At 47.2% G+C, this 14,548-nt stretch overlaps 1 protein-coding gene across 1 annotated transcript in view; it reads left to right on the forward strand.

Moving 5' to 3' along the window:
• Positions 1-14,548, forward strand: part of LOC149346629 (uncharacterized) — a 72,900-nt gene that overhangs the window by 43,392 nt on the left and 14,960 nt on the right. The window contains exons 2-4 of the mRNA XM_089541402.1: positions 1,670-1,761; positions 11,895-12,041; positions 12,145-12,291. Of these exons, the coding sequence (XP_089397528.1) occupies positions 1,674-1,761; positions 11,895-12,041; positions 12,145-12,291 (382 nt within the window). The 5' untranslated portion in view covers positions 1,670-1,673. The remainder of the gene's footprint in view (positions 1-1,669; positions 1,762-11,894; positions 12,042-12,144; positions 12,292-14,548) is intronic.

Consider the following 14,548-nt stretch of genomic DNA (forward strand, 5'->3'; position numbering starts at 1 on the left):
TGTCAACAGTGGATGCTTTCATAGCGTTCAAAGCAGGTAACATAGCAAGAGCCAAGGGTCTAGAGGCCTTTGGGCTAACCTGAAGCCGTTATACTCTCCACTTACTGAGAACTGTTGACTAGGATCAAGTTTCCTCCTATGGCTGTGTAGCAAGTAAAAAAAAACAAATAAACGACTGTTATCACCTGAATAGTTGCTCACCTGACTAGGTGAGCAATATCACCTGAATAGTTGCTACGATGGTGGGGCTTATGGCAAAATCTGGTCAGCGAAAGTTGTCGAAGCGAAAAACTTCGCAATAAAGTTCCTTTTTCATTTAAAGGCGTGTATCTCAAAGCAAGATTTTGTTACAACGGTATCATGATCTGCAAAACGATACGAGGAAGTGACCAATTCTTTGCGTGTACTTTATATGATCATGTGAAAATGGATCTGAACCAAAATTAGGGAATTAAACTCATGTTTCCATTTTATAAACACAAACAAAGCCAAAGTGTCGCTAAATTTCGTCCTCGAGAGGAAAGGTCAGAGCTTTGTCTTTTGTTTGTGTGATATAGTTTTATTTCTGTCGAAAGAGCATAATGCAACGGTAAAAATGACAGAAACAGGTAAGCTCTATCTCTATTAGTTGATGAAAAAGTGCAACGAAACATGCTCTAAAATACCTGGAAAGGATAGGTTTACCTCTTAAGAGAAAGACGTGAAGCTGCAGTTAAAAAGCGTCGCATGAAGAGGCCCCTGAAATCTAGCGTAAAAAATGCTTTCTTTTTGATGATCATTCAAGAAAAAATTTTGTCTCGCTTAGTATAATTGCTGCAGATAAAGAAGAGCAGTCCACATAATTTGGTAGCATTGCTGGTCTCAGGCCCCTCGTATTATTACAATGTGTACGAGACACGATTCCTTTTTCTTCCTAACGGTTTTCTTTGTTAACCCCGGGTGCAACCTTTAAAAAATGAACCCAATCCTAACGCAGTGTCAGAAACGCAACAACTGTAGTTTATATGTGAGTCACGACTGGAGCAGCACCACCGTTGTAGGCTAGGCGTTGTTAATCGGTAGAGGTGTTTAAGTAACGTGCGAGAAATGAGGATAGACAATAATAGAGAAGGACGCGACGTGCACCCTTGTGCGTTGTAAGCTGTCACTGATTGTTACGCCTAGACCATCATTACACCATGATTGCGCCATCATCACGCGACAAGGTTCTACAATTTCCTGTTCAACCAATTATACTGGTCACAGGATGATAGCTAAATATGATGCGTAACACACGTAGCACAAGGATGTGACCAGTGCGTTACATGAACTTTATTGCATGATAGCGGCCCCCTTACCACAAATCTCACCATTACCTCAAACAGCCTTATCCTCCTCGAGTGGTGACGTAGGAAACAAATTTCTCCTACATGAAAGGCCCTTCATATTTTTATATCCTTGTCTCTTCTTGAGTTTTGCGTGATACATTTGGTTATGCACCAAATCTAAGCTGCCTGAGCCTATGGTTAAGGTGCTTGAATAGTTCTCCCTTATCTCTTCGCGAGCACGAAAGTGGATTTGAATTATAATAATTTACAGTTGTCAGTGCATGTGCACAGACATCTGTACTGCGACATCACAAGCGGTCGCCACCAATGTTCTCAATGGGTCGAAATATCAATCTTTGCAGAGAAATGCTGTTACGCGCCGCCTTCACGGCTGCCGGGATTTGCGTGGCCCTGGTGGTAATCATCTCCGGGCTGGTTGTCATCATATATGTGGGTGAGCAAGTCTTCTTGCTATTCCTACACAACTTATAATGTACTTTGAGCTCCTGTCAGATCATCCGGTTTCCAATGGAAGCAGTATGGACGCATAGTTCTCCGATGATTCGTACTGTGATGCGCTTCGTCGAGAGTCCTCCGAGAGCGTCAGTGTCTAGAATAATGCCTGTCTGGCTGCGCAATAGCTGCTAATAGCGTCAGTCCCCTGGCACTCCGTGGGAGCATCCTTAGCCGGGAAATTGAAAAAAAAAATCTATTGTCGGATGTAACACAACAACGAAGCGACGAGCATCTAGACCGCCAACCGACTGTCGTGAGGTAAATCCTGATTCACGGCACTACCACGCGTTGTTCTTAAGTTTCATTCGGTTATTGCGATTGGGGAAGCGCGAGAGATAAGGGAAAAAAAGGAAATGATTCGCCATTTTTTGGTTATATGAAAGGTATTGAAAATATAGCAGGCGTCTCCCCAGGCATAGCGATATGCTTCAAGGAATCACTTGAGTCAGCAGCCACTGCAGAGACCTGTTACGGCAGGTTTCACGGCTGTGTTCGATGTGTGAATGAAACCGTGAAATGGCAGTGAACATTCGCACGGTTATAAAACCTTGCCGTGAAGGTATTTACAAAAGCTTTTAGATGCCAGTAAGCTCACTCATAATGATGGTTCAACAGCGCAAACACACACAGACCTAGGAGGAGACAAGACAAGTCTCCTTCTTGGTCTGTGTGTGTTTGCGGTGTTGAACCATCACTATGAATCTACACCAACTAGCCCAATCTGCAGTTCTTCTACAGTAAGTTCGCGTCCTAGTACACTTCCTGCTATGTGAACAGCCGAGTAGGACGTTCTTCCTGCGTGGGCCTAGTCCGTTTTTTTTTTTTTATGCGAGGTCATATTATATGAACCACCTTCCATTTTTTTCTTCCTGGAGCTGTCTGCACACATCCTCCGTTCCCTCCATCTCTGTATTAGTCATCCGTGCGCAGTCTCCTCTTAGATGTTTATGTATGCCCCTCGTCTTAAACCGTATGCTTCGTCACCACCGATGAAATGGCCAACCAAAAGCAGCCTTCATCCCTGTAGCTTTAATGCTATCTTTGCGACGTTAACCGCGCTCATTACATGGTCACTGTGAACTTAGACTATTCTAACTAATTAGCTATGCAGCTACTAGCGAAAGAGATTGTCAATCATTCTAATCTCCGAACCCTGCAAGTAATGCGTTTAGTTACCAAAGTTTCGTACAAAGGATAAAAACCCAATTCATGCGAAAACAAGTACAAAAAATGTTTAAGCCAAAAAATTTCACATTAAGTGCTCTCATAAGAGGTTACCTGGCCATATGGCGGAAACATTAACGCGGTTCACGCCAATCTCGCTATACAGCGGCTATTTTCGGCTAATATGTTTAGGAACCCAACCGCTACGTATCTGTGATTTATTCGTTTTGGATCCCGCCGTCTGCGCACTGCCCTCAAGAGCCAGCGTTTGCAGACGATAAGTCACATTCGATGCTCCGCGGCGATCGCACGGGGCCCGCCCGCACTACACGTCACGGGTACAATATAGGGGTTTACGTCACGTTGATGCACATGGACTTCGGAGGCGGCGTTATCGAAGACCCTGATAATATCGCCCACATGTATCTGTATAACGTCCACTGATATTTCGCAGCATAAGGGTGTTTTTGCCTTTCTCGTCAAGGCAGAGATATGATCCCGCGATCGGCTGGTCCATGTCTGAAATACTACTATAATTCGTCATAAGTGAGGAGAGAGAGAGAGAGAGACTCTTTAATGAAGAGCAGAGAATTTAGCCGGCGCTTAAAAATCGCTGGCATGCTACTCTGCGCATAGGGAGGGGAATTTGGGAGATAAAGACAGAAGGAGAGCAGAGTGGAAGAGGTAAAAAAAACGAAGATAAAATGCGGCCATGAAATGGGTACTAAGGATGCAATGGCGAGAATTGACGTAACCTATGGAGTGATGGAGTGCATAGTCCGTCAAATGGGCTGACGAAGTTCACTGCATGAAGAATGCATGAAGGTGACGTGCAAGTGAGTTTAAAGCTTATCAAGATGTCCAATGTCTTTTAAATATGTGAATAGAAAAGTCATTGCAAGTCTCTGTTGCCTAAGGCAGGCTAAGGGACCTAAAACTTTGTCCATTGTAAGGGGCACTGAGCAGAGCTTCTGCATGCAATGTTCATAGTACGCACGCTCGCTGGCATATGCAGGGCACTCAAGCAAGATATGCTCCACAGTTTCTATCGCGGCACAGTTGTCACAGTGCGGACTGTCCATTTGTCTAAAACGGTATCGTAAGCCGTTTGTATATGCAGCATTAAGAAGAAGTCGATGATAAAGTGTTTCCAGATGTCGAGGAATTCTGGGTGAGAGTCTTGATCTAAGATGTGGGTCGATTGAGTGAAGAAATTGGTACTGATATGTCGGCAAACTCCAAAGCCGATACATTTCTTCGGAAGCAACACTTTTGGCCACCTGGGACGCATCAGATTTCGTAAAAAAAAGTTCTAATGTATCTCCGATGTTGGTGGCCCTTACGGGCCGCTTCATCTGCTTTTTCATTAGCCTGAATGCCACAGTGAGCAGGTACCCACTGAAATGTTATGCAGTGGCCTGCGGCAATAGCTAAATGATGTAGATATCCGATGTCCAGGGAAACTGGCTGGTGATTCGTTTTCTTCAGCAGGTTGGCCAGGATCTGAAGAGATGCTTTCGAATCGGTGAAGATAACCCAACGGTCGGCGGTTCGGCGCAGGATGTAAGAAACAGCTTCCTTAATGCCGTGAAGCTCAGCTGTCGTAGAGGATGTCCTCCGCTGCAGCCGGTAAGAAAGGGCATGGCCCATTGAGGGCACATAAAGGCCACATGAAGAGGTTTCTTTAGTAGTTGAACCATCGGTGAAGATATGGGTGTGCTGCCTATATTCCTCCGATAAGTAGGCGAGAGTAGTTTGCAGAAGAGCTGCCTGTGGCATGCGGCTCTTTGCATTCACACCTGGAACAAACTTCTTCACCTTTAGAGGAGAGAGTGTCCATGGAGGAAAGGTCAGAGGTAGTAGTTTCTGTGGCTGATTAATAGTAGGGATGGGCAGGAGCTGCACTGCCTGGCCAAAGCTAGAGTTGCTGTGAGTTAGGTGGACACGGTGCAGGAAGTGCTTCTTCCCTTGAAGAACATGGCGGAGATGGGTACGCATAGTTTCCTGGGCGGCAATCACCTCTAGTGGGAGACATCCTGCCTCCGCTACTGTTCCTGATGCAGAGGAAGCCTTTGGGAGGCCAAGGCATATTCGCAGGCAGTTGTTCCGTGCGGCAACGAGAGACTTATTGCTTGATGTAGATAATCTTTGAAACACTGGTAGACAGTAGCGCAAGGTTCCTTCAACGTAGGCTTTTTCAAGCAGAAGCATTGATCGGCAGTTGCTACCCCACCTTGTTCCCGCCATGAACCTAAACACTTGCGATGCTGCAGTGATCCTCTCGCGGAGTTTTTTGATTTGAGGATTCCATGACAGATTAAAGTCGATTACAACACCCAGGAATCGCTGAGATTGTACATATGGTAGCGATCGTCCGCCTAGGAGCAGCGGATATCGGGTCATCGTTTTTCTTGTAAACGCCATTGCAACACTTTTCTGGCGAGAGACGAAGACCTCTGGAAGCCAGGTACATCGAAATGTGCAATAGCGCTCTCTGTAGACGTTGCTGGGTGATATAGCGCGAACGTGATGCGGTCCAGATGCAGATATCATCAGCATAAATTGTTATACGGACCCCTCGCGGAAGGTTTCTTCTTATGTGTATAAGGGCAATATTGAACAGGAGAGGGCTGAGCATCGCTCCCTGTGGTACGCCCCTCTCTACTGCGTGAAAGCGCGTTGGACCGTTTGGAGTGGTCATAAAAATTTGCCGTTCTTTCAAATAATGCCCAATCCATTTGTATAGCTTTCCTCAAAGGCCAAGACTGGCAAAGGCGGCGAGTATTGCATGGTGAAAGACAGAGTCAAAGGCGGCCTCTATGTCTAGGAAAACGGCTGTCGGGATGTACCCAGCATGAAGGTACTCCTCAATTGATGAGACGAGGGAGATGATATTGTCAGTCGCAGACCTGTTTTGACGGAACCCGTTCATTTCTTGGGGGAACTCATTTCGGCTTTCTAGGAACCAAGTTATGCGTTTGCAGATCATGCGCTCCATGAGCTTACCTACGCAGCTCAGTAGGGCAATGGGCCGGAATGATGCGTAGCTTGTTGGCTGCTTACAGGGTTTCAAAACAGGCACAATTTTCGCCAGCTTCTATTCCGTGGGGACCTCACCAGTCATCCAGGAAGAATTGTAATACTCCAGGAGTCGAAGACGGGAGGTGTGGGGTAGCTTTGCAATGGCTTCATAGGTCACTTCATCATGACCCGGAGACGTGTGTCTATTTGTCTCCGCGATAGCTGTGGATAGTTCTTCCATTGTGAAAGGCAGGTCTAACGCTGGCACTGCCGCCTTTGGGATGCCTGATTGACCATTTGCGGAGAGTGTCGAATGCCCTGACCCTGCCGAGAGTAGCCTGCAGTATTCTTCTGAGACTTCTTTTATAGATTTTTGTTCGTGAAGGGAGAGTGCAGCGAAGGGGTGGAGTTGTTGGGGTGGCGTGCGCATACCTCTAACTATCCGCCAAATATTGGTTACTGGTTGGCGCACATCCAGCGTAGAACAAAAGTCACGCCACTTTTGCCGACTGAGTTTATCCATATAGCGTCGAACGTGACGTTGTGCCCGTCGGCATGCACGTAGGTCATCGAGGCTTTTTGTGCGCAGAGCTTTCCTTTCAGCTCGCCTGCGTATAGCGCAGAGCCTTTGAAATGTGTCATCATTTGAAGGTAGGCTATCATTTTTAGTTGTAATTTGTGTACTCGCTCTCAGGCAATACGCCATTGTTGATGCTAATTCCGCATTGCGAGTTGCCGCAGTAATTCCTCTGCTTACAGCGCCCTTGTATGCGTCCCAGTCTGTAGATTTTGTAAGGAATTTCTTTGGGTTCCTCTGCGCATGGAAAGCCGATATGAGGATTGGGTAATGGTCGCTTCCGCGTGTCTCCAAATCAGTGCACCAGCCAAAGTTGTGGGCGAATGAACTTGTGACAAATGTCAAGTTGATGCTGCTGGTAGTCGTCGGGCCTCGGAGGTAGGTGATGCTGCCATCATTTAATGGCTGAACCGAATGCTTGGAGAGAAGTTTTGCAAGCTTGGCACCTCGGGCACATGTATGTGAGCTGCCCCAAATTTCATTATGAGCATTGAAGTCCCCGCAAATAATATGCGGTGAGGGCGTCCTTGCTATCAAGTTATCAAGTCTCATAGCATCAAATGGCGTGCCTGGCTCAAGATATACTCCAATCAGAGTGTACTGTTGTCCGGCAATAACTGTGACAGCGCACACGTATTCATTGTCGCTGTGAGGCGGGACATCAACCGATGAGGCCGGGATATCCTTGCGAAAGCCTATCAGCAATCTGCTGACGTTATCTGGTCGTTGTGAATGATGGAAATAGTATCCGTGGAGTCGGAAAGTTTCCTCGACGCGTGATTCACAGATGACTATGAAGGGGAAGCGGTACGCTCGCACGAGCTGTCGGAAATCTGAGAGTTTAGAGCGTAGCCCGCGAGCGTTCCACTGGAAAATGGTGCATGTACGAAAGATGTTGTGGATTGTCAGCTGCGGCGAAGTTCTCGCTGTGGAAGCCATGATTACTGAAGTGTGGTATTACGCCCCTGCGGAGCGTAGGAGAGCGACACCAACGGCTCCATTGCAAGGACAGCTTCTACTTCTGGGAGTCCTCCTGACGAGGGGTTTGCACGGATAAGAGCCTTGATGGCTGCAAACAGCATCGGAATGAGTAGGCTTGTGATATCTTGTTCAGAGTTTCCGGTTTGCTGCTTGTCGCTGATCTTCCTGTCATGTTGTGGCGCCTTAGGCTCAGAGCGAGCGACGCTGTTTGTCGGGTCTTGTGCAGTGCGCTGCAGCAGCTTTGATGAAGGAGAAGAACCAACGGACTTCCCACGCTTCTTTTTTACTGCATCAGCGTAGGTCTTGTCAGGTGCTTTCTCACGCTGTGTTGACTGCTTCTCGGAAAGAGCTGCCGTAGTCGTGAAAACCACGTCGGGGTTAGGTGGTGGTTCATGGCGCTTAGGGGGTTTCCCTTGTGTTTGCTCTGCCGTGCGAGCAACTGTGGCTGCTTTCTTTTTATAACACCCTCCGTAGGAAGCAGGGTGAGGGCCACCGCAGTTAGCGCATTTAGGTTGTGCTCTCGAAGTGCATTCTTTGTGCGAGTGGGGGCCAGCACACACTTTGCAGCGCACGGGGCCGTTACAATGTCTTGATATGTGGCCATGCCTCTGACATTTATAGCACTGAGTTGCTGCTCCGACGTATTCAGTTATAGGGTAACTACAGAACCCAAGCGTTACTCTTTTTGGTAGCGGCGCATCTTTTGCGAATTCCAGTATAACTGCGCGACGGCGTACCTCTTTGATCTTTCCACCATCCTCAGGAGTGTAGGCGGTGAGCCTCCTTGCTGAAAGGACACCTTGGTCACGTAGATATTCCTTCAGATCTTCGTCTGTGTAGGTGACAGGTACATCTTGTATTTTGCCATAGCTTGCCATGTAAGAGTATGGGACTCGGGCCCCTACGGCCACTCCAGCCAGCTTAGTTACCGTGAGCAGACGGTTGGCGGCGGGCAGCGTTGATACTGTAACCATCAGGCTTCCATCCTTGTGAATGCGATGGCTGAGGACTTTTTCTTGTGCCGATTCTACAACCGCCGAAGCCACAGTGTTGGGGTTGGCTTTCCATAGGCTTCCTCCTTCCTCGGTGGGCCTGAAGACTACAGGAACACCGGTAGCTCTCTTTTTCTTGTACGAGACAACTGTGAACGATGCTTGGTCCATGTCCTCTGGATGAGCGGTCAGAGGCTCGTTGCTTGCTTGGTCGTCACGCAGCCTCTTGTTTGCCGGGCCCTGCTCTGTAGCCGCAACTACAGGGGCCGCTGGACCCGCCGCTGCCGCTGCTGCCATCAGTGCAGCATGGAGTTCAGCTGGTGGTGATGTTCCGTGTCGGCGTTGATACGGCGCACAGCGCCGAGGAGGCCGCTTGACGTGCTTTTGCCGGCGGCCAGGGACCCCCAGGTCGTCGCACGTCGAGAACACACGCCACAAAAAAGTGAAAAACCTCTCAAGTGAGAAAATAAAGCCGAAAATTACGGACCGGTGTCAGACAGCCGGCTCACTAATCATCGTCTTCTTCCCATAAGTGAGGACATATAAGAGCCAGCCACAAGTTACGGTGTGATCTGGACATTTCTGGTATTTAAAGAAAGTTTGCGAGGCTGACAGAAAAATTAGCTCGATGCCAAGCAAGGATGTACCAGTAAGGGTGGGCGGCCGTGACTGGCGCTCTGTCAGAAACGGGTTTTTTACGAGGCAACACCAGAGCCAGTTGACCGAGATAGTTCGCAACATACAAATATACGTTACTTCACGAGCTGCAAGCTGTTCCATGAGCGAAGAGCTGAAATGTTTGAGACAGTTTAGCGAGGCAAGCTACCTAATGCCTGCATGACCGTTTTGTTCACAACGAATTGCTTCGAGTATTATGCACGCTCTGTGATGCCTAGACTAACCGACCCCTCTCTGTGCTCAGAATATGCAAAAGCAAGCGCAGGCATTAGAATCAGAAAATCAATTGGTAAATTCGCGTCATTTCACATACTCGTTGGGTTGGCTCGATTGGCTGCCCAAGGACTCAAGAAAAGAGGCTGGCTGCTACAATTTCGTTTCGCCATACATAATCCCAGCCATGATGAGCAGGTCGTTGAGAGCTTCTATGAAGACGACGAGCAGGCGCGGAGCAAAGTAAAAGCATAGTACACTGTACTGTTGGGCCACTTCAAAGCCGACGCAGGCATGAGGCAGGCTGAATTCCAGGTAGTGGCAGTCAACGACACAGGCTCTAGGACTAGCAGGAGGGAGTTCCTAGAAGAGTTCGCAAAGAAAGACAATTACAGATTATGAACAACTTCCGCAAACGAGAGAACAGGAAGTGGACGCGGAAAATTTCCAGTGGTGAGACTAAAATTGACACACACTTCATACTACGCGATCAACCTGCCATAGTTTAGGATGTGGAAGTACTTGAAAAGGTGCCTTGTAGCGACCAAAGAATGGTAAGGTCTTGAATTAGCCTAGACATGAAGAAGGAACAAACAAGTGAGACGGAATCCCATCAACGAATTAACAGTAAACGAGAAAGTAGAGGTATTCAGGATCTCGCTGTAGAACACATATTCGGCCTTAACATAAGGTTGCGACCCTAATGTTCACGCAATAAGCGAAAAGTTCACAGCTGTCAATAAGCGCGTGTAGTAGGAGGCGCAAGAGTGTTTAGACAGGCAAGCTCTCTCAGGAAACGAAAGAAAGACCTGGTTAAGAAGCGCCAAAGCATAAATTCCTCTAGCCCTACAGAGAGAATAAAACTAGCTAAGCTATCAAAGCTCATGATGAAAAACTGTAGCGCTCGAGACGAGGACACAACGAAGACGACAATACATGCGACAATACAGACGACAATTAGCGCATGTATTGTCGTCTTCGTTGTGTCCTCGTCTCGAGCGCTACAGTTTTTCATCATGAGCAACCAACTCGTCCAAACATTCACCCTATCAAAGCTAAACAATAAGCGCATGGTAACCGACACAAGAAAGTTTACAATGGATAAAATCGAACTTGCAGCGCGGAGGTAGCCTAAAAGAGGTGAAGAGAAAATTAGGCAGACGCAAAATCACATGTATACGTCAAGACGCAAAACGAAAAAAACATTTAGCAATATGGATAAGAGTATTAAAGTAGACGAAGACTACTGCTCAAATGTATCCAGTAGCTAGTGCAATCGGGACTTTAATGAGAGAGGGAGTAGTGCACAGCAATGGGACTCCCCGGCATTTAGTTACAGGAAATAAGGAAGCCTTATGAACCAAGCAAGGTGGAAAATCAGGAGGTGAGAATCACGTAACAGCAGATCTGTTCCAGTACGATGGTGAACTTTTACTAGAAAAAATAGCCGCCCTATGTACGGAATGCCTTATGACCTCGAGCGTACGAGAAGCTTGGCAGAACGCTGACATTTTCTTAATCCGTAATAATGAAGACAACAAGGATTTAAAAAAGTACACATTGCTCAGCTACTGTCCGTTGCCTGCAAGGTGTTTACTAAGGTGATCGCTAATAGAGTAGGGAAAAGCCTATACTTCTATCAATAAGATGAGGTAGGATTTCATAAAGAACACTTCACAAGAGACCGTATTCACACTATCAATCGGATGATAGGAAAATACCTAGAGTATTAGGAACCCTCATATATAGGGCTCATAAATTACGGGAAAACATTTAACTAAGTGCAAACCTCAGCAGTCGTACTAGCAATACAGAATCAGGGCGCAGGTGAGTGTAGAGGACACAAAGTGTAGAGGGCACAAGCTCCGCCTTAAGCGCATGACGCGATAACTTAGTCGGTTAATGCCCTTGATTGCAGCATTTATTTGCTTAACATACATAGATGTCTCAGGATTCCTCATACCACTCCTATCCAAGTGGTGCAGCGGTTAAGTGATGCGCCACTTCCCTGCAATGACAGGCACTGCCACCAGTAGGGCATGTGGGACCCGTGTTGCTCTTCCCAAGCGACCAATCATTACTTTAACTGCAACCTGTCAGAGTGCGCAGTTTTCTCACAGTCCTGTCAGCAATTTCTGATGACGCCACAAGGTCACGTGACCTAGGTGGCCCACCTGCCTCCTGGTTGCTCTCTGAGCAACACCTGCCAGTCTCATAGTTGTGATTTTTCGCAGACAACTTTGATGCCAGACTTTTCGGGTAACGTGGCCTTTAACACTTTGGCGTTAAAAACCGCAGACTATGTCATTACGACAAAACTATAAAATATTCGTGGTATTTTTGACAAGGCCCTGTCGTTTTATTCATATGGGAATTGCTTTGAAATTCGATTAAAACAATAACATTTCGCGCACTGCGTCCCTCTCGTTGCTTTTGGTCCCTTAGGTGCCGCAGAGGAAGCACCACCCACCGACGCTACCGAGGCGAAGGCGTATGTCTCTTCAATGTCGACAGAGGTGGTAGTGCTCACTGTGACGCCCGTGCTGCCCTCAACCTCAGCCACTACAACCAAGCGCCTTCCTGTGCCATCCGGTAAGTTGGACGGTGATGTAAACCCTGTAATCAGCGGTTGGTGTCCACGTCAGGAGAGAATGCACCGGGGATTGCGACGAGCAAATTGTCGTTCACCCTGCAGATACTACCAAGCGGACTTCAGCCAGCTATACTGCAGAGACGGAGCCGGATATTACTACAGTGACGACAGTTGTTCCAGAGGAAACGGAAGAGTCAACAGCGTCCTCAACACCAGCCACTACAAGCACGCGCCCTCCTCTTCCACCTCGTAAGTGTAATCGCTCTTTCTGAACATTGTTTCAGTGTTTAGTGCACATGTCACAAGGAGTGTCATGTCAGCGTGGGCGGGTTTTTATTTCAACATTAGAGATGGTAAAGAATTGAGTCGAAAACGCAAGTAGTTTAAGGCCGGAAGAACATCCTATACACACTTGTACAATACCGTAGTTAGGCACTAGAGAACGGCAAGTTGATTTGGAACACTTTACAGGTATAAAAGTAACAAAAGGAATGCGTAGTAGCAAAGCAAGGGTATTTATGCAACTAAAAGTTTTCAAATAGACTATAGTTTGGTGTTATTAAATAATGACAGTTCACTAAGCGCGCTAAAGACATTCATTTATAAATACTACAAAAATGAAAGTAGAAAACACAAGTACCACGGAATCAGATATTCTTTTTAAATAATGCTAGGGGGGGGGGGGTGGCTTTAACGTCCGAAAACAAATCAGACTATGAGGGACGCCATAGTGAAGGGCTCCGGAAATCTCGACCACCTGGGCTTCTTTATCATGCACTGACACTGCACAGTACACGGGCCTCTAGAATTTCCCCTCCGTAGAAATTCGACCGCCGCGGCCGGGATCGTACCCGCATTTTTCGGACCAGCAGCCGAGCCCCATAACTACTAAGCCACCGCGGCGGCTCTTACTGCGCAAAAATGATGTGCAAAGTGCATAGCGAACAATTATTCAATAACATCAGCATAAAAATAAAGCTAAATGTTATGGGATGTATAATGTTATAGTAGCTCAATAAGCGAGTATACGAGGTCTGTTAGAAAAGTATCCGACCTTTGGCCAAAGAAAAAAAAACTGGCATAACTGGAGCGTAAGAAACCTAAACACCTTCAAGGTAGTCTCCTTGGGACTCCATATACATCTCCCAGCGGTGCTGCCATTGTTGGAAGTATTCCGAAAAGGCCCTTTTCGGAATGGAACTTAGCTCTGCTGTCGTTGCAGCCATAATGTCCTTTCTTTTCTGAAATCGCGCTCTTTTCAATGGCCTCTTGATTTTAGGAAACAGCCAGAAGTCGTAGGGGGACATATCAGGAGAGTAAGGAGCCTGTTGAACTACAGGAGTCTGGTTTTTCGCCAGAAAAGTATGAATCAAATGCGAGGAATGTGCAGGAGCAATGCCGCGAGGGATGCGCCAATTTCTTGTTGACCTCAATTCCGGTCTCTTGCGCCGCACAGCACCACGTAGGCGATGGAGGACATCCCTTTAGTACTCTTTAGTCATTCTTTGATCCTGTGGGGTGCGTACTCGTGGTGTGCCACACATAGGGAGTCAAAAAAGCAGTCAGCATCACTTTGACATTGCTGCGCACTTGGCGGGCCTTCTTTGGTCTTGGTGACGTGGAATGCGTCCTCTGTGACGACTGGGATTTGGTTTCCGGGTCGTACCCGTACACCCAAGACCCGTCACTAGTGATTACGGCGTCGGTGAAGTCATGGTAACTGTTTGTGGAATCCAGCATCTCCTGTGAGACTTCAACATGAAGCTGCTTTTTCTCCACTGTCAGCAGCTTCGGCACGAATTTCGCCGCAACTCTCTCCACGGCCAAATCTTCGGTGATAATGGAATGTGCAGAAAAATTGCTGATGTCCACCTCTTCCGCAATTTCTCGGATAGTCATACAACAGTCCCGCATCACCACAGCGTTCACTTCGGCAATTACCTGGTAATTTCGGCATGTTGATGGCCGACCGGAGAGTGGCTCTCTCTCCACAGATGTGCGGCCGTCTTTAAACCAGTTGCACCACTGCTTAATCTGTGTGCTGCTCATAGCATCGTCACCGAAAGCCGTGTGAAAATTTCTAATGGTTTCCACTTGGCTATCGCCAAGTTTCTGGCAAAATTTGAGGTAGTAGCGCTGCTCCTCTCGCTCCGCCATTTTCCTTGCAACAAAAAACCGACGAGAGCACTGCGCACTGCCTCACTCAAACGCTGCGTCCCAGCGACTGACGTTATCGGCAGGCGGGAAAAAATTTGTGCATGCGCACGAAGGTTCAAGGGCGGCTGATGCAAGCGCGCTTGTTTCATATCCAACAGGTGCTCGCAAAAAAAAAAATAAAGTCGGATACTTTTCTAACAGACCTCGTACCTTAGCGACAACGGACTCAGTACGAAGTCCTCATACATTTGTATCCTTTTTGTTTCTCTTAGTCCATTTGGATAAATCTACAAATATACTGATTAAAGGTTTTTTCTCTGTATATATTGTGTCAGTGTAAAAATATATC

This window comes from Amblyomma mixtum, chromosome 4 (assembly GCF_055824585.1).
Source record: "Amblyomma mixtum isolate Tamu chromosome 4, ASM5582458v1, whole genome shotgun sequence".
NCBI lineage: Eukaryota > Metazoa > Arthropoda > Arachnida > Ixodida > Ixodidae > Amblyomma > Amblyomma mixtum.